The sequence below is a fragment of the Chiloscyllium punctatum genome, chromosome 37 (genome assembly GCF_047496795.1).
Source record: "Chiloscyllium punctatum isolate Juve2018m chromosome 37, sChiPun1.3, whole genome shotgun sequence".
Taxonomy (NCBI): domain Eukaryota; kingdom Metazoa; phylum Chordata; class Chondrichthyes; order Orectolobiformes; family Hemiscylliidae; genus Chiloscyllium; species Chiloscyllium punctatum.
The window spans coordinates 11,309,900-11,337,327 of record NC_092775.1 but is presented as its reverse complement, the minus strand read 5'-3'; the positions used below and the strand labels follow the sequence as shown (position 1 = coordinate 11,337,327).

Genomic DNA, 27,428 nt, shown 5'->3' with positions numbered 1-27,428 from the left:
CCGCCAACCGCCCTCTTCCCCTCCCCCTCCCCCTCCCCCTCCCCCAACGATCCTTTACCTCAGAGAGGCGGTGGTAGCGGCAGCGGCCCGGGCATGACTGGTGCGGTATGAGGCGGACTCTGAGAATACAACACAGGCCAAACAGCGAAGTCTGGGCTTAAGATGCGTCTCCTGCTCGGCAGCTGGCCGCTGCGATGTATCTGAAGAAAACTCGAAGCAACTCGATAAACGGGATCGGGAAACAAGGTAAATTCAATCAAAATCTTATTAAAAAGGGGGTTTGTGTATGGGGCGAATAGAATGTACAACGTTCCGAATGAGGATGAATCCGTATCTTCGAATTTCTGGCAGCAAATGTCCGTGCGTCGCTCCAGACGGCTTGTTTTGTTTCCACTTCAGTATTTTTATTATTGGCCATGGGGGTTGGTGAAGGAGGAGGTGGAAGCCTCCTGAGACCGCCCTGGTTTTCCCTGTCAACCAAGCTTAATACTGGTTGTTTGATTGATGGCGATGTCCTCCAATCGGAGGAGGTCGTTAGGGGAAGGGGCGGTCTCGGTAGCGAATGGCGTGGCGACGTTTTGGGGTGGAGGGAGCTGGGAACTATCAGGCTAGGTTGCGTCTAGTTTATTGACATTTGTCGAAAGGGATATCAGCTGATGGTAACTTTTCATTTTAGTGCGTTATTTATCTTAAAAGTTTTAAAAGGGTTTTTTTTTTCAGGGGGTTGTGTCGTGTTAATCGATACGTGCAGGATAATTGCAGCTGGCTGTTCACCACAAGTTTTCTAATAGAGGTCTAAAGTGCACAAAAAGACCATTCGGTCCACCATGTCTGTGCTGGTCAAAGGCAAGCACCTAACTGTTGGGATTGCAACTGCACACCTAAATACTTCTGAAATGTTGAAGGTTTCTGCTTCTACCAGTCTTGGGGAATGGCTCGCTGAGATCTCAGTCAGTCCCGCAGGGATTGACCGCACCTCCTAGTCTTGGCCAATGTCTATTCCCCTTCCCACTTCTTTGCTGACTTGACCATCCTTGGCCATCTCTATTGCCAGAATGAACCAAACTACAAATTGGAGGAACAACACCTCGGCCGGCATGGTGGCCCAGTGGTTAGCACTGCTGCCTCAGCACTCCTCCCTGGTTCAGTTCAAGCCTTGGGCGACTGTGTGGAGTTTGCAAATTCTCCCCGTGTCTGCGTGGGTTTCCTCCGGGTGCTCTGTTTACCTGCAATAGTCCAAAAATGTGCAGGTCAGGTGAATTGGCCCTGCTAAATTGCCCATAGCGTTAGGTGCATTAGTCAGAGGGAAATGGGTCTGGGTGGGTTACTCTTCGGAGGGTTGATGTGGACTTGTTGGGCCAAAGGGCCTGTTTCCATTCTGTAGGGAATTGAATCTTTTGTCTGGGCAGCCTACAGCCTGGAGGACTCAACATTGAGTTCTCCAACTTCAAATAATCTCCCTCCCCGTCCTTGAATCCTTTACCAGCCCCTTCCTCTCCCTTCCACTCCTCCCTGCCACCACTGGATTCATTCCTCCCATTGACCAACCAAGTCGTATCCTCTACCTGTCTTCACCTATCCCCTGTGTCACTATCCTGCCCCCCTGCCTTATTTGCAGCTCCCCCTACACCCACAACAGTTCTGAAGAAAGGTTACACCTGAAATGTCGATTTCTCCACCTCCTAATGCTGCTTGGCTTGTGTTCTTCCAGCCTCCTGCCTATCTACCACTCTTACAGACGGTGAGTTCCAGATTCTCAACACCCTCGGGTGAATTAGCTTTTCCTCATCTCCTCCTCTGCTCCTTCCCTTCAATCTATGGTTCCCTGGTCATTGTTCCCTCCACCAAGGAGAAGGTTGCTTCCTGTCTACCCTATCTGTGCCCCTCAAACTTTTCAATCATGTCCCTTCTCAGTCTTCTCTAAAGAAAACAATCTGTTTGTCTAATCTCTCTTCATTGCTGAAACTCCGCAATTCAGGTGACATCCTGGTAAATCTTCTCTGCGTGCTCTGACCTGTTCAGGTGTACCTCAGAACTTTGTGGGAAGTTTGGGACGTGATTGCTGGGCCCCTTCCTGAGATATTTGTGTCATTGATAGCCACAGGTGAGTTGCTGGAGAACTGTAGGTTGGCTAATGTGGTGCCACACTTTAAGAAAGGTGGTAAGGAAAAGCCAGAGAACTATAGACTGAGGTGGGCAAGTTGTTGAAGGGGATCCTGAGGGTCAGGATTTCATGTATTTGGAAAGGCAAGGAAGGACTAATTCGGGATACTCAAGATGCCTTTTGTGTATGGGAAATTGTGTCACACTAACTTGATTGAGTGTTTTTTTTAAGAAGTAATGAAGAGGATTGGTGAAGACAGAGCGGTGGACATGATCTATATAGACTTCAGTAAGATGTTTTGACGAGGTTCAACGTGGTAGACTGGTTAGCAAGGTTAGATCACATGGATTACACAGAACTGGCTCAAAGGTAGGAGACAGAAGGTGGTGGTGGGGGTTGCCTTTCAGGCTGTTCAGTAAAGGCAAGCATGCTTAAACGCTGCCTTCATCATCCTGTTTACCTGCGACTCTACTTTCAAGGAATTATAAACCTGCACCCTAAGGTGTCTCTTGTTCAGCAATGCTCCCCATGACTTTATCATTAAGTACATAAAGTCTGCCCTGATTTACCTACCAAAATGCCACACTTCACATTTAAAAACTAAACTTCATTTCCCACTCCTCAGCACAGAGTTGTGACCAGTGGTGTGCCAATAGGATCGGTGTTGAGAACACTGCTTTTTGTCATTTTATATAAATGATTTGGATGTGAACGTAGGAGGTACGGTTAGTAAGTTTGCAGGTAACATCAAAATTGGTAATGTAGAGGACAGACAAGAAGGTTACCTCAAAGTGCAATGGGGCTTTGATTAGATGGAGTTTAATTTACGTAAATATGAGGTGTTGCATTTTAGTAAGAAAAATCAGGGCAGATCTTACACACTTAATGGTAAGGTCCTAGGCAGTGTTGCTGAACAGAGACCTTGGAGTGCAGGTTTATAGTTCCTTGAAAGTGGAGTTGCAGGTAGACAGAATAGTGAAGAAAGCATTTGGTATGCTTGCCTTTATTGGTCAGTACATTGAGAATAGGAGTAGCGAGGTCATGTTGCAGCTGTACAGGACATTGGTTAGGCCACTGTTGGAATATTGTGTGCAATTCTGGTCTCCTTCCTATTAGAAGGATGTTGTGAAACTTGAAAGGGTCAGAAAAGACTTACAAGGATGTTACCAGGGTTGGAGGGTTTGAGCTATAGGGAGATGCTGAATACGCTGGGGCTATTTTCCATGGAGTGTTGAAGGTTGAGGGGTGACCTTATAGAAGTCTATAAATTTGTGAGGGGCACGGATAGGGTGAATAACCAAGGTCTTTTCCCCGGGATAGGGAAGTCCAAAATTAAGGGACCTAAGGGGGGCAACCTTTTCACACAGGGTGGTGCATGTATGGAATGGGCTGCCAGAGGAAGTGGTGGAGGCTGGTATAATGGCAGCATTTAAAAGGCATCTGGATGGGTATATGGATAGGAAGGTTTTAAAGGGATGTGGGCCAAATGTTGGCAAATAGGACTAGATTAATTTAGGATATCTGATTGGCATGGATGAGTTGGGAGGACAGGTCTGTTTCTGTGCTGTACATCTGATTCTCCTCATACATCAGCCTTGCTACCCCAGGAATCAATCTGGTAAATCTTTGCTGTAGCAAGAACATTCTGCTTAAGACAAGGAGACCAAAACTGCACTGGTGTGATTTTTGTCAAGGTGTTGTGTAATTGCATACAAATTGCCTGTTGGCTGTACTTGAATCCTCTCACTATGGAGGCCAACATTCCATTTGCTGCCTTTCCTGCCTGCTGCACCTCTATGCTTACCTATAACGACTGTTGTATGAGGACACCCAGGCCTCATTGTACAATCCCCTCTCTCAATTTTATGGCTATTGAGATAATTATCTGCCTTCATGGTTTTGCTTTCTGCTGGTGCTTGAACTGCTGCAATCCTTGTGTTGTATGTACACCCACAGTTCAACTATGAAGGTGTTTCCAGGATTTTGATGCTGCAGCAGTCAAGGAATGGCTGTATCGTCCCACTTCAGGATCATGCTTGCGGCTTGGAGGGGAATTTGCAGGTGGATGTGCCCCTGTGTGTCTCATGCCCTTTCAGGTGGTAGAGCTTGCAGGTTTGGGGTGCTATCAAAGGAACCTTGGTAAGTTGTTGCAATGTTTTCTGCACATGAGGCACACAGCTGGCAAAATGATTTGATGGAGGGTTGAGTGAATATTGAAGTTGGTGAATATTGTTGAGCTGCTTGATTATTACTGGGTCTGCACAATCCAATCAAATGGTAGCATTGCATCATAGTCTTGACTTGTGCCTTGAAGATGGTGGACAAGCATTTGGGAGTCACAAAGTAAGTTACTCACTGCAGAATTTCCATTTCCTGACCTGCCCTTAAAAACTGCATTTATATGGCTGGTCCAGCTTGGTTGCTGATCAGTGGTTATTCCAAACGTTGATTGTGGGACAATTCAGCAATGGTATTGTCATCAAATATCAAGAGGGAATCCAACCATTTGATGGTAATAGTCATTGCCTGGCATTTCTTTGACTGAATGTTACTTGCCACTTATCAACCGAAATCTGAATGCTGGCCAGGTCTCACTGCTTTTGGACATGGATTGCTTCAGTCTCTGAGGAGTCTCGAGTGGTGCATTGTGCATTGAAAAAAATCAGTTGCTGCGAATACTCAGAAGGTTCGACTGTGCCTCGTCTGTGGAGAAATATTCCAGATCAATTATTTTTGCATACTAACCTATTATAGAGAAGGGTGTCTGCCTACACTGTTTGCTGCTGCTCTTCACAAATACTGTCTAACATGCTTAGTATTTCCAACATCCACAGGATTTTGCTTTCACGTAGTGGTTGAAACTCTATCAGAGGGGTCGGTCAGTAGAAGACAATGTGGAGGGTACACAATGATCCACTGTTGCAAGTTGTATGTGAGCACATTAGCTTTTAACATCCAAGCTCTCAGTTACTACTCACTGAACAACAGTATGATCATTGTTCAAATTTATGCTGTTCCATTCTAAATTACAAATTGTTTCTAAATTTCTGTGGTAAATCCCATTTGAATTTGTCAGATGTCATGCAGAACAATGCCTAGCAGGCCATTGTAGAAAATTCATAATCTCTTGAGTGTATTGTTTTAAATTCTTATTGTTAGAGGTATATATTGGGAACTTGAAATTAAAAATGGAGGAAGACCAAATTCTAGTTTTCAGTTATGTGAAGGTGAATTTTTTTAAAACAAAGGTCAAAGTCATTTTGAGCAGTGAACGTGACAGCTATTACAAGAAAACATGTCACTTAGGCAAGGACTGTTTAGGAATAGTCAGCATGGCTTTGTGTGTGGAAAATAGTGTCTCACTAATTTGATTTAAATTTTTAAGGACGTGATCAAGAAGCTTTGAGGTCAGAGTGATAGATATTGTCTACGTGAACTTTAGTAAGGCTGATTAGTAAAGTTAGATCACGTGAGATTCAGGGACCTTGCCAGTTAGATACAAAATTGGCTTGACGGTAGGAGATAGCGATTGGTGTTGGAGTGTTTTCTTTAGACTAGAGGCCTGTAATCAGCAGTGTTTCTGTGGGGATCGGTGCTGGGTTCGCTATTGTTTGTCATCTATACAAACAATTTGGATGGGAACATTAGAAGCAAGGTTAGTAAGTTTGGCACCAAAATTGGTGGTATATTAGACCGTGAAGAAGCATATCTTAGAATACAAAAGAATCTTGATCAATTAGGCCAAGGACTGGCAGATGGAGTTTAATTTAGATTAATGTAAGGTGTTGCATATTGGTAAGATGAACAAGTGCAGGACTACACAGTTAATGGTAGGCCCTGGGGAGTCTTTTAGAACAGAGAGACCTAGGGGTTCAAGTACATAGTTCATTTGAAAGTTGTCACAAGTAGACAGTGGTATATAAAACATTTTGGCATGCTTGCTTTCACTGCTCAGATCATAGAGTATAGGAGTTGGGACATCATGTTACTTTTGGAGGACCAAGGAAGAAAATTTGATTAATTACCTCTATAACATTTACCTGGATTTAAATTTAAATTCAGTGAAAATTAATATTTTTGCTAAAACCTAAAGCTCAACTCAGTTAATAACATGTACAAATCTATTTGAGAACAGCTTTAATGGCATTAAATAATATCATTGTGCTGAGAAGGTCACATGGAAGTTCTGCTGGGCCAAAAATCTTTGAATACAATGCAATAAATCTTGTGTGTGAAAATGGGAGTGTCAAAACAGGTTGTTCTTAATTTGGGAATTAGGGCACATTATAGATGTAGCTTTGTCCTAAATTTTGTGGGATTCTACCTTACCTGTCAGTAACCTAACACTGATTTGTTTCATGGCAAATATTTCTAGCTAGCTCTGCTGATTGTTTTCCCATCCTGAAATAGCTAATAGCTGGGCATAAGATGGAATAATCTATTGAATAGATTTCTTTTCACCCCCTCAGGAATAAGGAAAGTCTTGAGTGCTACTTATTATTCAAAAAAGAAATGTAGATTACAGTTTACAGATATGTAATACTAATGTGATCTCAATGAAAATACCTTCTTGGTATATTTTCCTGTACTATTTCAGCGATGTTAATTATAGGGAATGGTCCTTTACATCTATAACTATCTCCTAGATCTCTTTATTTAATTGAGGCTGGCATTTTTGGACAAGTATCAACTAATATGACTGTAGTGTAGGTACGTACAAATAAAATTTTTGAACAATGTTTTAGGTGGTCAGAATTCATTGCTAAACTTCTGCATGGTAGAACATGGCGAAATTATGATCTCTCAAATCTTGGGCACTTATTTCTCTACAGGAAATTGGAATCGGAAAAGTTGCTCAGAATGGAGAAGAGAAAAATTCAAATTTAATGCTGTAATTTTGTCATTTGTATTTTCTGTCAGACAATGAATCAAAAAGAAAGCGAAAGGTAGCAGAAATCTTCCAGGCCTTAAACTGCTCTCCCGTGGATGTAGCTGCATTGAGGAGAATGGCAATCAGTGAAGGTGGTCTTCTGACAGATGAAATTCGTTGCAAAGTATGGCCAAAGCTGCTTAATATAAACACACAGGAACTGCCATCCAAACCAGGTACTACTTGCATTCAATGTATTTGATTAGGATTCAGTGCTGTTGCAACATTTAAGATCTCTAAAGTTTAGAACTGACATGAACTTGATTTAAGGCTGTAGGCCAAATATATGCCATGGGCTCAGGCTTGGTGTAGAAATTTTATTGTGAATTGACTTCAAATGAAATGTGTATCTTTTTATGAACTCTTTTATGGAGGAAGGTTAATTCTACAAATCACTGTACTTTCTTTCCACCTTCAATTTCTACTGCACAGTTCTTAATGTGTTGCTATGTCCTATACCAATTCCTGTATTTCCTACTACTCCAAACTTGCTGCAGCAGAGAAGCACAAACTGTGTCCTTTGTGACATTGAAACTATCTGGTATTTCCCTTCACTTTTCTGGAGTCTATTATCTACTTGACAACACCAACTTGCCATAATGTGCTGCTCAATAACTTTTGTTTTCCTTGCAAAGTTGAGAGAGCTGTGTCCTGTTCTCAGCCAAAATTCACACTTTCTAGTGTGACTTTAAGGGAGAATTTACTTGTTTTGCTACATGGTGCCTTTTATGTCTTTAGGTGGGATGACCTAAATGCTTTGCATCCAATGAATTACTTTCAAAGTGCCAGCATTGCTTTGTATGGTAATGTAATGTGGTAAATTTAATATAATTTTCACAAAATAATTTTCCCTCAACAAGCATGAGACAAAATCATGCCAGTTAATTAAGTTTAATAGTAGTGACTGAAAGATAGCTCACTGAATCCATGGAATCTTTTCTGTCCACCTGCAGTAGCACTAGAAGTTTCAATTTCACATCTTGCCTGCAAAGCAGTACTTTCAACAATAAACCAATCTCAATAGCACACTGATGTCAGCTTAGGCTGTGTACTTGAATTCATGACTTTTTGAGATGAGAGCACTTAACGCTGAGCCTGGCATGGAATTGAAGAGTGATCAGTGGAGATTCCCTGGTTAGTTTTAACAGATAACCTGAAATGATAGACACTCATTTTTAATGTACAAATCTATACTGGGAATTTTAATTATAATCTGATTTAATGGGTATTGCCTTATAGATCTTAATTTTAAAAACTAGCAATTATTAACTTAAGTACAATGCCTTGGTGATGAGCTTGACCAATATTAATGACTTTAACTTGGGTTGTTGAAAAGCTATTGTCATTCAAATTGTCTTGGAATGTGATTTAATTACTTGTATGTATCCCAGAGCTGCTGGCTGGCTGCTTTTTTTAAATGTTTAACTTATACTTTGTGCAATTAACATTTGAAACAGGACCAGAACTCCGAAAGAACAATAAAGACTATCAGCAGGTGTTACTGGATGTCCAGCGATCGTTGCGACGCTTTCCACCTGGTAAGTCAGCCTAGCTTGTCGAAAAAATGCTCATTCGGAACGGTTTAATGCTTCCATTAATACAATAGCAGTTAATATATTTTAATAATATCCTAGTTGATTCCCTATAGTCTTTATTATACATAATTTAACACTCCCTCTGAAGTAGGGAATTCCAAAGATTCACAGTCTGCGATGCTGTCTCCAGTTTTAGGAGTGTCTCGTGAGGAATATGGCTGCTTAGCATCTACTTAGTCAGTCAGACTTTATGAATAACTGATACCAGACACTAATCCATAATGCTTCAAAGAGGTCAACTCTCATTCCTCTGAACTTCAAAATTGGTCGTCATATCCTACTGATCTCCCATGGCAAGAAACTTCCATCCTGTTGGGAGTCAGTTTGATGAATCTTCATTGGATGCCACCATTCCCATATAAATGGGCTTCCTTTGGATATTTCTTTGGGTAAAGAGACGAGCACTCTGCACTTTGTCCAATTACTGGGGACACCAATTGGAAAATATAATGCAAGTGAATTTAAAAGTTGGGCCAGTACTCCAGCCATTTGCTCATACATCCATTGAGCAGGGACTGTATGGATAAATTGCCTGCTTATAAAACGTACTTTGAAGGAAAAATACCTTTTTGAATGTTCATGAGTTGAAGTTATTTTATCCTGTTATGTAACTGGTTTTCATGTTAGTAGCTAATGTTTCTTGTTAAGCTGACCTACATATTTGTGTGCAAAAGGTGAATTATGAGTCGCATATTAAATTTGTATGCTGTTTGACCAATTTTTATGTTTGCCATAAATCCATGACATCTACAGGGATGCCAGATGCAAAGCGGAAAGAACTTCAAGAAGAGTTAATCGATAGCATTCTAGAGGTACTGAAGAAAAATCCCCAGCTTCACTATTACCAAGGTTACCATGACATAGTGGTCACCTTCCTTCTGGTTGTAGGTGAGAGAATGGCAACAGCTCTAGTGGAAAAGCTCTCCACACATCATCTCAGGTATTTGGTACATAAATGCTTTAAGTTGTAATGAGTTAACCATGTTTCCATATTACCAACTTCAACTGAGAAGGCAATGTTTAATTTAGCAGGAAGTGTCATGTCCTTCCACCATCCCAGCCTTCACTTTCATACATTTCATTTCCTTTCCCTTGCTCTGAATTTTCTCTGCACCTAATCACTTATGAAGTGGTAGAATTCTGTGATGCTAATAGCCGCTTCATCAGTGCATTAAGATTAAGTGCAGAGAAAATTCAGAGAGCAAGGAAAGGAAATGTATAAAAGTCATTTGGTACTTTTATTAATGTAGCCAGTGTTCATGGTTACTGTGAGCTCCATCTCCATGCTGTAAATTCTTTAATCTTGTGTTTATTTTAAAAGGGCAAGAAAAGCCTTCCTTGTCTTTATATACATCTAATTTAATAATATCATTTGCCTTTTGAGAAGCTGTGGAAATTGAGCATTTTATGTTGTTCTGTACTTGAAACATTCAAAGCAGTGAATTATTAATATATAGTTGTGATCATTTCTTTCTCTTCTTTCCATCTGAATTTGAAGCTCAAACTATTTGAAAATTTTATTCTCTCCTCGTTACGTAATATGGATTTAAACTTGACACTCTGATTTTCAACAGAACTACGTTCCTGAATACAAATAGAATGTAATATGAAGACATTGAAGAACCACTTCCTTCAAATTCTATCGACTTTGCATAACAATTCAAAATATAGTAGAAATTCTTTGGTAGTTTGTCAGCCTTACATTTTGGTCTGCATGTATTGACAGTTGTTAATCTTAATGAATGCAACATTTCTCGCACAGAAGGAGGCTATTCAGCCCATTGTATTTCCACTGGCTGTTCAAATGAGCGTCATTTCCTAGTACCGGTCTCCTTTTCTCTATATTCTTGCATATTATTTTTACTCAAGTAATTGTTCAATGCCCCCCCCCTTGAATGTCGTCATCGAACCAACCTCTGCAGTACTTTGAGGCAGTGCATTCCATACCTTAACTACTCACTGACAAAAATATTTTATTGCAAATCATTTTAAATCTATACCCTCTTACTCTTGTTCCTTTTAATGAAGAACTTTCTCCCTCTTCACTTTAACAAGTATCTTCATGATCTGATACAGGCTTTCAAAGTCACCTCTTACTTGCCTTCCCTCCAAAGAGAACTGTCCCAGCTTCTTAAATCTTGTTGTCTTTGCTGAAGTTCCTCATCACTTGGACCATTCTTGTACATCACTTCTCCCCTCTCTGCAATGCATTCAAAATCTTTTCTATAGTATGGTTCCCAGAACTGTTCACAGTGGCTACCAAAGAAAGCCTTCTGAAACCTAAATGAATTGGTCATACGAGCTAGAAAATTTGACATGGGTATATCACAAAGCATGGGCAGCAAATTCATGCAGTCTGAGCTGAAACTCTGGATATACTTCACTGTATAATGTACTTTGCAAGCTTTTTACATAGAATGAATTGGAATTATGATCACAACTACCTTATCTGTTTGTTAAGCCTGAAATGTACATTTTGTATTTAAATGTGTTGAGTATGAATTAACATTATTTCCTTTATTCCCTTATTAAGATGTGCCAGGTTTGCAAGACCAGAATATAGGAGCTCCAAATTACCAGCTAAACGTGTACTATATTTCAAGTTGTTATGCACAGTCAATAGAATGTACTCTAAGAATTCACAATACACTGCTTTAAAATGTTTATAACATTTATTTGTATCCTGAAATTGGATATGGGCTATATACTTAATGAATAAATTATAGGTAGGTGTGTGTTTCAAGAATGTTGCCTGTGTTTAAGATGGGTTAGAGGGTATTCAGGTGAGTTTTTGATATATCATCACTCGTGTAATTAATTCATAACTGTCCAGTTTATGAGCTGCCATATGTATCGATAACCTCAATCTATTGATTTTAAATTGCACAGCTATTTATACCTTCCAAAAATGCACTATTATTGCATATTTTCTTCAGTCGTCATTGAAATCTAGCATAGTAATGTTATATTCAAGCAAACGTTTTTACCATCTTTTTACTTTAACTTGTATTTTTTTTACTACTTGTAGGGATTTTATGGACCCAACTATGGACAACACAAAACACATTTTAAATTACCTTATGCCAATAATAGAGAAAGTTAATCCAGAAGTACATGACTTCATGCAAAGGTGAGAATGAAAGTATTAGTTAATTTCTTCTTTTATAGTTTGAAATATTTTTCTATCGAGGAAATCCTGAACTTTATTTCCTAGCAAATCAATAATTTTCAGAAAATTCAAATCTATTGTTTCTGCTAGGGTTTGGCAATTTCAGTTTGTAACCCCTTTGCCTTTGGCCCAGTTTCTGTTCCTCAACCAGGAATTTACTATCGAGACCATTCAACTGAATAAACCTCCCTAATGGTCCAAGTACCCATCCAGCCCATGTGTAAAGAACCTGTTCAAGAAATTTAAAGGCTTTAAGTTGGAAGGATTTAACTGGGATTGCACTGGTTGGGAAACACCCTACTGATAGACTGATTCAACAACTGCTTACTAGACTACTCAACTGATGAACAATTACTAAAAGAAAACAAAAAGCAGAAAGTGTTTCTTGAACCAGAGGCTTTGAAATGATGTAATGTGTTTGCTTATTACTTTTGTACCTTAGCAAGTTGTATCTTTTCTTTTTTTTTACTGAAAAGAGCCTACTAGCAATTCCCCCATAGGCTTCCCTAAGGATGAAGGCTTATTAATGCTCTTTTGGCAACTTTCAAATGTAATGTGTTTATTTTGCAGTATAGAAACTGATTAAAGAAAACATGGCAGCCAATTCTCCCTGCAGCAGGATGCAATGTAACATGATTGTTAATGATGAAGTGACCACTTAAATCAGAAATTGGCGATGAGCATTTCTAAATATGGTGTACTTGTATTAATTCTTTTTTCTCCTGCTGCTTTGCATTTGTAGAGCGGATGTTGGTACTATCTTCGCTTTGAGTTGGCTCATAACTTGGTTTGGTCACGTGCTTTCAGATTTCCGGCATGTGGTTCGGTTATATGACTTCTTCCTGGCATGTCATCCACTAATGCCCATCTATTTTGCTGCAGTGGTAGGTGAACTGTCTATTTTCTGTGTGCTTTTAAAGCGCCTGTCCTAGAATCCATTTCTGCCTACCATTCCACTTACCCAGTGAAAAAAAGCATTGTAGTTTTCACCATTAATTTTCTCTGTCGAGTGAGCTGCGCCTGTGATTCTCGCACCCTCATTCAGATTTATTTCCTCATGTTTATAGATTGTGCTGTACCGGGGAAATGAGGTCCTGGAGAGTGAATGTGACATGGCTGCTGTTCACCATCTGCTTTCCCAGATCCCACAGGACCTGCCATATGAGACCCTAATAAGCCGTGCTGGAGACCTGTTTGTCCAGTTTCCTCCATCCGAGCTTTCCAGGGAGGTTGCCCAGAAAGAGAGGTAATTGACAGCCAAACTTGAAACTCAGTCTAACTGGTTCCAAAGGGTTGCAAAACTCTATGGCAGTTATTCTTTTAATTTACCACTTTCCTTCCTGTACCTCACTCTGGTTTCATATACGTCTCATTTTAGAATGTATTTTTAATGAATTGCAGACCTACTAGCGAATTAGTTTGTATGAAGTTTTGCTGTTCTACCAAAAACATGGGTTTGACTTTGTACACCACATGATTAGAATAGCACTGTTTCCAAAAGTATCAAAAGATTTTGTTCTGTCTTAATTCTAACAAAAGTTAGAGTTCATGTGAAGTTGTAATGGAACTGGATAGTTAAGATGAATTATGTAATTGAGGACTTTTGGTGACGAGGTGCCTTTACCTGAGCTGCTGTGTAGCCGTCAAACTCATTTTCAAGAGAATTGTATGCTGCTCTTGGGATGGACTAAAAGAACTGGGGAGGGCATTTTGGATTGGGTAATTAATGGGTCCTTAAACTGGTAAAAATAAACATTGTCTGAAAGGAGGCAATAAGTTGAAGGTTTTCATTGTGAACTTGTCAGAACTAAGGCACAAGAAACATTTGAAAAAAGATACCATTTTATATGAAGTGAGAAGAGAGTAATGATTGTTGAACCAATTATTTGCAAAGAAAATGCTGCAACAACAGTTACCTGTCAATCTTAATTCTCAGACAAGGCAGGTGTATACTAATCAAAATGTTGCCCTGGGGATGAGGCAGTGCTTAGCCGTCTGACACTTTTTTCAGTGCAAGCCCACTATATGTAATTATGTGTAGCCTTTCTCTTACACTCACACTCCACACTGCAAGTTCAACCAATGATATCCAATGTAACTGTTAGCGTGGTCAGATTATTTAATGAATGACTGACTTCCAGTAGCAAATAACTTTCAAAAGTGGCCTTGCTGTGTAATACATTTGTGCATGCTAGAAGCTGAACGTATAAAGACATAAGACTGGTTTAGAGTCATAGATGTACAGCACGGAAACTAACCCTTTTGATCCAACTCATCCATGCTGACCAGATATCCTAACCTAATATAGTCCTATTTGCTAGCACTTGGCCCATATCCCTCTTAAACCCTTCCTATTCACTTACCTGTCCAGATGCCTTTTAAATGCTGTAATTGTACCAGCCTCCACCATTTCCTCTGGCAGCACATTCCATACATGCACCACTCGCTGCGTGGAAACGTTGCCCCTTAAGGTCCCTCTTATATCTTACCCCTTTCACCCTAAACCTATGCCTTTTCTAGTTCTGGACTCCTCCCCCCCCCACCCCCCACCCCCACTCAGGGAAAAGACTTTGTCTATTTATCCTATCCATGCCTTCATGATTTTATAAATCTCTATAAAGGTCACCCCTGAGCCTCCAGGGAAAACAGTCCCAGCCTATTCAGCTCTCCCTATACCTCAAATCCTCCAACCTTGGGAATATCCTTGCAAATCTTTTCTGAACCCTTCCATGGTTCACAACGTCCTTCCTATAGCAAGGAGACCAGAATTGAATGCAGTATTCCAAAAGTGGCTAAACCGACTGTTATGACACAGGATAAACCCTCCTGCTTAAATCTTTTCTGTGTTGCTGGATTTAAATTATCTTGTGCAGTAATCTGTAAAAATAGTGGCCAAGAACTAAACATAAAAATTTAACAACTTTATTTCTTAAAGTATAACAGAATAATTAACTAGCCACTATTGAAGTTTCTTTCTCTAACCTATCTTTTAGCTTCCCTTCTCTAATACTAGTCTGATGAAATTCCCATTTAAAATTTACAAAACAACACTTATCTCAAGACCAAGCAGCTGTAGATTCTTGCCTTCGATCTTCCTGTATCATCTTTTCTCCTTGTTAGGAATTTGTGCATTACAGATTACTGATTGAAAAGGGACTTAAAGAAAAGAGATGTTTTTCAAGTAGTCTCTTACATTCTAAGACGTGGCAGATCTCCTTTCTACTGTTCAATTTTCTCCCTGTCTTGTACCCCAGAGCATTGGATTGTGTTATTGGCTTGTAAGGTTGTCAATATACTGAATTCAAATTTGATTGGAACTGGTATTTTTATCGGGATATAATTTAAACTGATTAACTAGATTCAAATTTGTTTTTGTCTCTAGGCAACAAACTAGATTAGATTACTTAGTGTGGGAACAGGCCCTTTGGCCCAACAAGTCCACACCGACCCATCGAAGCGCAACCCATCCAGATCCATTCCCCTACATTTACCCCTCCACCTAACACTACGGGCAATTTAGCATAGTCAGTTCACCTAACCTGCACATTTTTGGACTGCGGGAGGAAACTGGAGCACCTGGAGGAAACTCTCGCAGACACTGGGAGAATGTGCAAACTCAACAGTCAGTCGCCTGAGGCGGGAATTGAACCCGGGTCTCTGGGTTGAACAACTACTTGAGTTGTTTGACCCCAGTGTTACATCCATTGTTGCCTATTGAGAAAACTTAGTGCTGTCCAGTAGTTCTGTTGCTTTTAATTCTCTTAATGGTACAACCACATCTTCATAACACACTGTCCTGTAATGCTGCAACATGACCTCCCAATTCCTAAATACTCTGGCCAACAAAGGGGAATATATCAAATGTTGTCTTCACTATCCTATCTACCTGTGACTCTACTTTCAAGGAACTGTGAACCTGCACTCCAAGGTCTCTTTGTTCAGCAACATTCGCTAGGAGCTTACCATTTAAGTGTATAAGTCCTGTTCTGATTTGCTTTTCCAAAATGCAGCACCTCGCATTTATCTAAATTTTTTTTAAAAAAAGGAATTGATACATAGATTCCACTGTTATAAAAACAAAGGGGTCATGGAGACAGACCATCTCTGCTCCATCTCCATGGCAATACCCTGACCATTCAGTGTGTATATACCTGCCTGGACTGAGAATTAAGATTGACAGGTATCTGTTCTTGCAGTGGCACATGCCAATGATGGTGTGACCAATCAGCACCCTTTTCACATTCTGTATATAAAGCTATTCCTTGTTCAAATATATTACTTGCATCCTAGTTTTGATGAATGCAAGATCGGGAGCTTCAATTCCTTGCCATCATTTTAGCCAAGTTTTAAGTTCCATATTAGCAGCCCTTTTCCTTTTTGTAGATCAGTGTTCCTGCCTCGATTTTATTTTTGAAAGCAAAAATGAAGTCTAAATCTCAAAAGTCGTGAGTAGGTTAATTTAAGGAAATATTTCATCAGAAGTGCAGGTTCATAGCTCCTTGAAAGTGGAGTCGCAGATAGATAGGATAGTGAAGGTGTTTGGTATGCTTTCTTTTATTGGTCAACGTATTGAGTACAGGGGTTGGGAGGTCATGTTGCAGCTGTTGAATATTGTGTGCAATTCTGATCTCCTTCCTATCGGAAAGATGTTGTGAAACTTGAAAGAGTTCAGAAAAGATTTACAAGGATGTTGCCAGGGTTGGAGGATTTGAGCTACAGGGAGAGGCTGAACAGGCTGGGGCTATTTTTCCTGGAGCATCGGAGGCTGAGGGGTGACCTTAGAGGTTTACAAAATTGAGGGGCATGGATCGGGTAAACAGACAAAGTGTTTTCCCTGGGGTCGGGGAGTTCAGAACTAGAAGGCACAGGTTTAGGGTGAGAGAGGAAAGATATGAGAGACCAGGGGCAACTTTTTCACACAGAGGGTGGTACGTGTAAGGAATGAGCTTCCAGAGGAAGTGGTGGAGGCTGGTACAATTGCAATATTGAAGAGGCATTTGGATGGGTAGATGAATAGGAAGGGTTTGGAGGGATATGGGCTGGGTGCTGGCAGGTGGCACTAGATTGGGTTGGGATATCTGGTTGGCGTGAATTGGTTGGACTGAATGGTCTGTTTCCATGCTGTACATCTCTATGACTAAGTCATGTTTCAGCCACAAGTTCTGGTTGGTTACATTTGGAGTTCTGAGAGTAGTTCTGGGTAGCACACCTTAGGAAAGATATATTGTCCTTTTGAGACTGGGGAGCTTGCGTTTACCAGAAGGATTCTTTGATCCCAAGGGTTAAGCTATGAGGAAATACAGTTGTAGAGTCCTGCAGCATGGAAACAGACCTTTCGGTCAAACTCTTCCATGCCACCCAAGTTTGTCAAACCAAACTAGTCCTAATTGTTTGCATTTGGCCTGTACCCTCTAAACCTTTTTAATGCCAAAATGTCTTATGAAGTCCTAGAGTAATACAACACAGAAACAGACTTTCCGGTCCAATTTGTCCAAAGTATTGAAGCAATTAGGATTTTTTTACCCTGGAATGTAGAAAACTATGATTAAAGCATTTGAAATTAGTCAAGGAAATGGATTGGGCAGGCTGGGTGAACTGTTCCCAGTAGCAAATTGGGTCTGCAAGCTAAAAACTGCAGTCATACACTTCAGAAGCGAAATTAGGAAATGTTTCCACAGTTGATAATGAATTAGTTGTTTGATATTGCTGAAAAAGACATTCTGTCAAAGCTTTTCACCTTGTACTCTATCAGGCCAATTCACAAGAATGCAAATTCAAGGGGAAAATTAGCATTTATAGTGAGAGGGGAGTGCTGATTGGTTGGCAAATGACTTATTGGTAGAGGTATTGCCAATGGAAAATTCACCTATTAATGCTGATTACCCATTAATGACCAGGCTTTGTTTAAATTTTAAAGCAGGCAGTTTGGCCTGAGAAATGAACTAGCAAATGGCTGTCACTTATGTTGTTGAATTGAATTGGGCCAGTGCATGTACATCTTTCTCTTTGCTAGGAACAGAGACCTGTGTGTTAATTTATGTAGCCTCCAGTATACAGGTGTGCCACTCAAACTCAACTGATAATCCCAAATTGGTATATTAATACATAGGTCCCTGCTCTTTAATTTGCCAAATGACATTTTCAAAACCTGTTTAAGGTAGTAGTCTAGGAACTATAAAAGAATTAAACATCACTGTGTAGCATTATCTTCTGTTTCACCTGTTGATTCCTAGTAGCTTTTATAAAGATTGATGTGCTCTCTATGCTACTAGTGCAATCATGTGACCTCTGCATTAACTGTGGCTCTGGTAAAATTTGATATATTTTTGGCCTCTAAGTCTGTTCAGCTTGTAATGTTTGTAAATCAGTCATTCTGTTTCAAAATTTGTTATTAGACATGTATGGAGTGAATTAGATTATAGTTAACCTATTTACTCTCCAGTAAGATAAGCTTCTAGTGTAATGAATGAGTATTGTATCTAGAGTTCCTTCTGTTCTGACTGTCCCTTATTGATACATGATATGAGTGTCTCTACATCTTGTGACAATCAATGCAGCTGTTTTTCCTCTGGTTAAAGATTCAAATTTCTTAAACGCATCTCCTGATGTAAAATTACAGTACACAGAATATTAGACTCTCATGACTCATTTTGAATAAAATTGTGGCACTGATCTGAAAGCTAAACATAACATATTATGCATTGGTCAGATGATGCTATAGCGTAGATTGAAAAGGATTAGATGTACTTTCTCAAACTCAAAATAGCAATCATCAGAACAGACCATAATGCTACAGTTATCTTCCATTAGTATATTTGGTGCATCCTCTACCCCACGTTTTCTGTATTTTCACATTTATCTTGTGCAAATTCATTAGTGTAAGCGCAGTAAAATGCAATATTTTAAATTATTCCAGCAGATGATTATTCACCCTTAGTATTTTCAGATCAAGGAGAAAAGGATTCTTGATTTCAGGGTTCTGCAGTATTTACAGATGTCAAATCACCTAGGTTAGGTTCTCTTCTCTTCAATTTTGTATCATGTATGAACCAGAATTTTTGAGCAACTCCTGCAGTCGAGCAAGGTTGCAATCTTCAGTTAATGTGTGCTTCAGAGGTAGAAACTAAATACCACAGCACCACTATGTACCATAGTACCACTAAGCTAACAATTAAGCTCAGTCTCATCAGGCAGTATGAGACTTCCAGAGACTTCTCTCCCACTTCCTCCCATTTTTAAAAGTAATCTTGTACCACATGCAACACTGCTTTATAAAGGGACGTTTGCGTGGTCGACAGACCCTCGTGTTACTGTTAGGATATTAGTTTCATTAATCATTTTCAATTCAAATGATGAATGCATACCCTTCTACAGCAGCTTTAGCATTAAAGCAGGAGTGGACCATATGGCCCGTTGTGAGCCGACTCTGCCATTTGTTCCTTCCATTTTTTTCACATCTGACAAAGACCACAAATCCAACGATTTTGGGGGATTGTGTCAATTGCTAATTGTACATCAGTGGAAAGGCCATCCTTTTTATAGTCTCTATATCGTAATAGTAGTGTTTTAATACCTTCTGCTGTTCTGGCAGCATTTTTGTTTAGTTTTGTTCTCCTCATCCAAAATGTATTATGTTCGTTAGCGTCTATATCAATCCAAGAAGCTAGCTGTAACTGTCCTTCATTCCTAATTTTAGGAACATAAATGCATAAGATGTCACTGACTTAATTTAGTCTAATAAACTCCAATTACTCTATGTGTATAATTTGTTTTAGAGGCAAATTAAACAGTATAATTGATTTACATTACACTGACTGAAATAGTTTGAAATTGTGCAATGGGATCTACAACTTTTGTAAGCATATTTGGTGCCAATTTGTATTTTAATATAGAGGAATGGCACTATGACTAAACTCTACAAGAGCTTTTATTGATATCTTCTTTTCCTTGCAGGTTATGTTCACAAGTAGAAAGCACTCCAGTGTAGCATGGTCCTAAATTCCCTGATAAATAATATTGCGCACATCAGATAAGCTAGCAGAGATAGATTTTCCTTTTCGGATAAAGATATATCTGGTGGAAAGGCTGCATCTATCTGTGGTGTAGTAGGGCTGCTAGCAGACTGGATTCAACAGTAGGACAATTGGACTCCCTAACTCTCTGATCCACCATTCAGGTGGCATAATTTAGATCACAACCCTAGCTTTGCTGTTCAGATTCAATCTCCAGCAAAGCTAGAGTGAGGAACCGTGGGCTATATTCTGAACAGGAAGTGCTTTTCCATTTACCTGGTGCTTTGTGATCGAATTAAGTGGCAGGCAGAAAAAAACAACTGTTTACATTGTAACAGCAAACTAAGAAGGGAAAGCTAAAGGTAAGCTTTATTTTCAATTAGTGAACCATTTTTCGGGTCAGATACTCTTTTTGATGCATCACAAAACGGTGGAAAGGAGGCCAAAACAAATTAAATCCCAACCTTTTTTATACAGTATTTTTACTGTTTTTTTTGTCTGGTAGAACCCCGCCTCTCTTTCTTTTTCTGCAAATTTAGTTAGACAAATAGACAGGACTTATCTATGTCTTCTGATAATTAAGTTTAGTAAATCTCCTATGCAGATCCTACTGAAATTGTACCAGATATGAGGGACCTTACTCCCTGGAGAGATTAGAGCAGATAATTTCTTGGCAAATTATTTTACAATAAAAAAATTGACTTTGTGGTGGTAGACAAAGTTGGGCTGATGGACAAAGTCTTAAATTGATGGGATGTGATTTGGAATGTTTTGCGAAGATCTGTTTGAAGCTTCAGCTGTTCACCAGAATTATCAACAATTTGACTGATATCGAAATTTGCCAATGACACACAGATGAGTAATGTTGTAAACAGTGCAGGTGGAAGTGTAAAATTACAGGGGGGAGCAGGGGGAGGTATTAGTAGATTAAGTGAATGGGCAAAGCAATTGGAATTCTGCAACTTAAAAAAGGACAGAACAGTGTAATTTTTAAATGGTGAAAAGGACTATGGGACCCCAGATGCATGAGTCATTATTTCTGTACTCATTCAGTAGCATTTTAATCAAATCATGTAATGGGAGGCTAGTCTTTAAATTTCAAGATGGGAATGCAAGATTAAGCAGAAATTATGCTTTAGTTGTGCAGTAGGCAGTTTTATGGCTCAGTATGTAATATCTCTCCCTCCTGAGCCAAAAGTTCTAGGATTTAGTCCCTTTCCAGGACTTAGCCTTGGAAGGAGGGTTCTTGATGCAGTTCAACTGGTTGGTAATCAGCCTGCTAATCCTTCCAGCATTTCCCACTATATCGCAGAGGAATAACTGTGCACAATGGTACAAAATAAAAAATAGCTATTCAGGGTCTTTGGATGGTAAAGCGACTTAAATGTCGAGAGGTCACACAAATTGTTGTAGTCTCTGAAATTTGGAAGGTTGAGATGATTTATTCAAGACTGTCGAGGGAAGAGATGAGATTGGGTTGATTGAGTGAAACTCCTACTCCTGGTAGAACATCGTCTAGTTCTAAATTTGTAGACATTTCAAGACTGAAATGAGGAAACATGCAGGGTATCAAATTTTAGATTTTATTGTCACATGTACTCAAGTACAGAAACTTTTGCACTGGGGCTAGATAATTGATAATTCTGTACGTGAGATTGGGCAACAAAAATCCATCAATCTTGTTGAGGGATGTAGGATAAAGGCTGATATATTTACTTGAGTAACAAATTAACCATGATCTCAAAAACTGGCAATCGAACTCCAAACTAATTGGCCTATTGTGGTTCCTGTTGTTCTTTTTAGCACAGGACAGATTAGAACATAATTCTTATGTTCTTAACAGGTTAAGGCAAAATTTAATATTCAATATTTTGTTGTGATTTGGTAAAAGTGCATGGGAGAAACTAATTTTGCTAGCAGAGGGATCAGTACTCAAAATGGATTAAAGTGGCAAAGAAGTCAGAGGGAAGATACAAATTTATTTTACTCAGCTTTTATCTGAAAAGATGCTACAGAACATTCGTTAGTAACTTTGAAATAAGAATTGGTTGCATACTTGAAAAGGAAAATGGTTGCAGAACAATGGATAAAGAGATTGGCAGCAAACTAATCAGGTAGCTGTTCTAAAGAACTGGCACAAACAACACTGGTCACCTTCTGTATTGTGACTTTATGAACCTCCCTCTCCATGTGCTTGGAAACAAATTTACTGAAATATGAATTATTTAATGAGAGATGTGCGACTTGGCTCAGAAGAAGCAGTTTGTTATTGGAAGGGTAACTCCTTTTCAGAGTTCACTGCTGCATAGGGAATGCCTTTTCTGATTCGTCATCCCATCTTAAGTGCTTCCTAGTGATTTGGGGCCTTCCAAGTTTGAATTTGCACTATGCTGCACAATCTTTTGAGTATTGAATGCAATAGTTTAAGCTTTTTCATAGTACCATGTAGACTGAATCAAATTGGTTGAAGGTTGTTTTTGTATCTGATGCTGAAGATATCAGGAACATGTTGAGATGGGTCATCAACTTCTGGCTGCAGTTGTTTGCAAATGTTTCATCCTTGTCTTTTGCATTGATATGCTGGGCTCCCCCATCATTGTAGTTGACGATATTTGGTCATGGAATTTCTTGGCTCTGTGTTGCATGCTGTTTCCACTGGCACAAAACCAGTCTGTATTGTAGGTTCATCAAGTTGCATAAAAGACAAAAGTTTCAGCAAAATGTGTTGTTCAGCACTACAAAACAACTAATTGTAGAATGTTTGCAGCATAGAATGGATCATTTGGCTTGGCATTCCATGCCTGTTCTCTACAAGAGCAACTAGGAGAAAGTGAGGACTGCAGATGCTGGAGAGTCAGGGTCAAAAAGTGTGGTGCTGAAAGAGTACAGTAGGTCAGGCAGCATCTGAAGAGCAAGGGAGTTGATGTTTCAGGCTTAAGCCCTTCATCAGGATAATGCTGACTCCCCCGCTCGTCAGATGTCGCCTGACCTTCTGTGCTTTTCCAGCGCCACACTTTTCGACTCTAGAAGTGTAACTGATCCAATCCCACACTCTTGCGCTTTCCTCATAGTCTCCAGTTTTTTTTTTTTGCTTCATAATTGTCCAAATATTTTTGAATACCATGTTTGAGACTGTCATCTCCACACTTGGAACATTCAGGTCCTAATCACGTGTTGAGAAAAAGTTTTCATCCATGTCACCATTGCTCCTTTTTGTCTCTCGCTTTAAATTGGCCTCTCTGGTTCATTAATAGATCTAGTGGTCTCTTTAAATGGCACAGCTTGATTGTGAGTTATCTTTGGTGTGTAAGTCATTTTAACACTGACGTGTCAAATGCACATAAATCCAAAGGTTATTCTTCAGAATGATACAGACTTTAAGCTGAATAAAATCCATGAGATGAATTCTTAACAAGTTTTTATAAATTTTGCAAAATAATGGGTCTCCACTTAAAAACGTACATTCTTCAAACACTTAACATTTTAAGCTTCATTATCTTTAAGCTATTGCTGTAATTTTTTTTAATAGAACTCCATTGAAGTCACTTTGAATTATGGCCTTGCTGTAATTATGCTCAGCAAGTGGCATTATCTAGCCTCTGCTGACGTGTGCATAATTATTTTGCAGAAATGTGGAGGTTGAGTATTTTCTTGTTAATGTTATCCTCTTCCCTGAAGGTATTTTCTTGCTAAGACATAGTTCCACAAGTGTTGTTTATCCTTCAGAGCCTCATTGTGTTCATTTAATAAACATTATGTCTGTGACTTATGGCAAACTATTCACTTGGCTCTATGCATTTCCAGCATAGTCTACTAGAATAACACCAGGGCCAGGAAATTTTGGCTATTTTCCTTTCTCCACCACCTAACTGGGTCCACTTGTAACCCACTATTGCAGCACAAACCAAGATTCAAACCTCTGACCTGTTTTGTAGCACTGTATTGCGGATAAGTCCACTAAGTCAGTGGGTGGATCGATCATTAATACTAGGTTAATGAGCAGAAAATTCTAAATCATAATTTTATAAAATGGATTGATATGTTGTTGCCTTGTTTGTGTTGGTTTGAGAATTTGTTTACTACACATGAATTATCTAATTGTGAACCATTTTGCCTTTCTGTACCCACAGCACCGCTGTCTCAACTTTCAAGGATTTTGAACTGGTGTCAGCCCAGCAGCGTCCTGATGCAGTGCTCCGGAGGAGGTTCAGGGAACGGTTCCAACAAGAACCAAGAACAAGAACAAGAACAATTGTGGCAATAACTGGGACCAGGAGGTTGATAAAACTGGCAGTAATGGGGCTGACTGTGGCATTGGGGGCAGCAGCCTATGCAGTGGTCAATACTGCACTGGAATGGGCACCAAAATTTGAATTGCAACTGTTTCCTTGAAGGAAGAACATTTTTAGCCACTTTACAAATCTCCAACTACGTAATGGGGCTGGGGCACAGTACTTTGTCGTTGCCTTTTATTTTTAATTTAAAATGTGTCATTAAAGACCAAGTTGGAAAGTGCATATACTCGGTTAAAGGTAAGATTGGGTTGAACACTAGTTTTATGACTGCCATTTTGTGAATTATTAGCACCAAACAAAGCTGCAGTACATTGCAGAATGTCCATTTTGTCAGTTCTCAAAATAAAAGCTAGGGAAATGACCAATTTAAAAATCTGCTGAGTTCCCATCTGATCGGTTGCCAACCTCAACCATATTATCTAGACAAGGAGTGAATGTGTGTTGATCTTAAAAACAAAGGTTAACTGGGCAAGGTCAGTTTATTTCCTAGAAAGGGCATCAGAGCTATTTTGGCTTGGCAGAGTTAACTTGTCTGCACTCTCAAATGGCTGAAGTAGAAAATACAGGCTGAACCAATTCAGCAGTCTATTTCATTTGTGATAGTTGGCAATACTGTCCTATTTGTCTTTTAACCTAATTTTGGGACAGTTGTATTATACAGCTTGCTGAACCCTCTGTTCTAGAAGATCAGGCCCTGATCCCAACTAAATGACAGCAGACCAATTTCCATCTCAGGATTGATGAAACCCTTCAGGTCATACATACATTCTCCCTGCATAATTGACAAAGCATCATGTAGCTGGGTTATGTAGTGGTAAATATGGTTGATTTCATACCTCATTTCCATGGAATTAGCTGATAATTGACAGCAGTCGAGTGATACTCTGAGCTACTTGAGAACTGGGGCTGCAGTTCCTGCCACACAATAGTGTGCAATGATCTCTGCTGGAAAATGTGTTCAAGTTGGAAAGAATAGAGTTTAGCTGAGCTACCTTCTCTTGAATAGAATGCCAACATTCACTAATTAATAAAGAAAGATCACTGGTTATTGCCAATGTGTTACTGCAGCAAGAAACATTATCTTGGCAAAAATAGTTTTATTATTGTTTCAGTAGCTCATCCATTTTGTAGAATTAAATTGCAGAGCGAAAGCTTCAATCTGAAACTTAGCTCCAACATTTTGGTGTGTCAATAATAAAAGTATTTTGATCCAGTAAGGGAACAGTACAAGGTTTTGGGTTTCAGCTATGGACAAGACCTCATCAACAGAAGTGGCACGTGTACAGGCTTGTAGGCCAAGCGTTTATTAATGCACCTTAGCTACAAGCAGCGTATCAGAAACTTTTAAAATTGTTATATATTGCATCCTTATTATTGGTGTGTTAATCACACTAACCTCAGTACAAGGCTTCTTAATTTGTATAGCTAACCCTTGTCAGGTTATATTGCTTGAGACTCTGGTATGAAGAAATAATGTCTTGATGTACTGTCAGCCTTGATATGCAATACACAATCTTTGATCTTGATGCCTGTTTTTCTTAGTTACAAGATTTATTTATAGTCACGTAAAGCACCCGATAATTAACTAACTTGTAGGACTGATGTCTGTATTTTGTTACTGGTTTTAATTCTTTTTCACATTTTCTTTCCACTCTTGTTGCTCCACATATTGCACTTTTTGATGGGAGCCTCAGAGATATGACAATTGACATTCTCATTAGAAGCAAGTGACTGTTATGAGTTGCTTTTTCTCTCAGATGCTGGACATCCCAGAGTTCATTAACCGAGAAGAGGAATTCTGGGTTGCTGGAGCCTATTTTCCATAACTATTTTGTGAAAACTTCCTGTCACCTTCTAAATCTCCAGTTATCTCTAAAATCTTGACGTCGTTTCTCCTAGGTCAGATGCCAGTATTAAACTGCTTCCACTCATGGCTATTTACTTTGAAATCAGGCAATTTCGGCTCCAGCAAATGTTAGGTGAACAGATCCCTGCCAGCCCAATCGAAACCATTCTCTTCCTTCTCATCTGATAGCCTTTGATGGAATATATATGGCAGCACTTGAAGATTTATGTGCACTTTGATTGCGATGCTCCTACACCTAAATGCTTTGTAAACATTTATTGTCAAAAGATTGTACATAGATACCAGTCAAATGACAGGCACGACTTTAAGAAGGTGCTGGTGTAATTGTGTCCCAGCGAGGAAACTACCTCTGAGGGCAGAGAAGCAAGTCTGTTCAGAAAAAAGGAATTGTCATCAATCAGGTTTTTAATTTTGTCTTCCTAAAATGCTGAAAATATTATGAAACAAATTAATCCTGCATATGTTCACATTCTCAACTATAAGGTAATGCTCAAAAGAATTAACTGAATTCATAACTGCGCACTTCTTCTAAAATGTGCGTTTGGTTGTAAGAATAGTCCACTTGTCATGAAATTGTTTATATTATCACTTATCAAATCAAAATATCATTTTGCACTTTACTTTTGAAGTCTAGTACTTTCTTGGGCCTTGGAACAGACATTCTGCACCGGTGACATTCTCTATGGGATAATTTTTGTGGCTATTGTAAGCAGCAGTGATAAAAGAACAGCAGTTGGGGGAATCAATATTTGTATGATTTCAATGGAATAGTCCAACAGATTTCATGGTTCATTATCTCATTGTCAACAATGCAGTACTCACTCTAGTATTAATCCTAATTGTTAGTTAAAATCTTGCTGTGGCACTCAACCCAGAATCTCTCATTTTCTAATTAAACTTCAGAAATATTATGACATGCCTCTGGACCAGGTGGGCCTTGAACCCAGTTCACTTGGCCCAGAGATGTGGACACTGCCACTGTACAACAGGAACCTCTCCCAGATTCTCTTGAGTCAGAATTTAAGTGCTATAGCAACATTCTCTGAAGTAAACCAGAAAGGACAGTATTTAGGAGAGGATTTGGTGGCAACTTGACGGTGCTTTATAGAGCCATTGAGTTGTGCAGATAATTGCAAGATATTTTTACTCCTGGCATTTTTAAAATTGTGGTAATGTATGTTTATTTTTAATAAATATTTTTATTTAACATTGTGTAGTACAATGCTCTTTAGAATGCACTGCTTCAAGTTTGGCATCTGGTTAATTGCTTGCTGTTGCATGTATTGAATTTTTAACCATTTCAGAAAAAGGGATTTGGATTTGAGTTATATTGAAAAGTTGTATTTATGCTACAAGTTCACAAATGTTTTGAGATTCACATTAAGGCACATGGAGTGACTCAAAGGGGATTAGAATGCTAGTGAGCTCACCTGAGTGGTAGCAGAGCCATCATTTT

General features: G+C 39.3%; 1 protein-coding gene across 1 annotated transcript; it reads left to right on the top strand.

Moving 5' to 3' along the window:
* tbc1d20 (TBC1 domain family, member 20) lies at positions 1–27,179 on the top strand. Its single transcript, XM_072556254.1, has 8 exons — positions 1–246; positions 7,025–7,210; positions 8,492–8,572; positions 9,383–9,569; positions 11,658–11,759; positions 12,541–12,682; positions 12,866–13,044; positions 23,941–27,179. The coding sequence occupies exons 1-8, from the start codon at positions 195–197 to the stop codon at positions 24,200–24,202; spliced, it is 1,191 nt and encodes a 396-aa protein (XP_072412355.1). The 5' UTR covers positions 1–194; the 3' UTR covers positions 24,203–27,179.
* Positions 27,180–27,428: the final 249 nt, after the last annotated feature.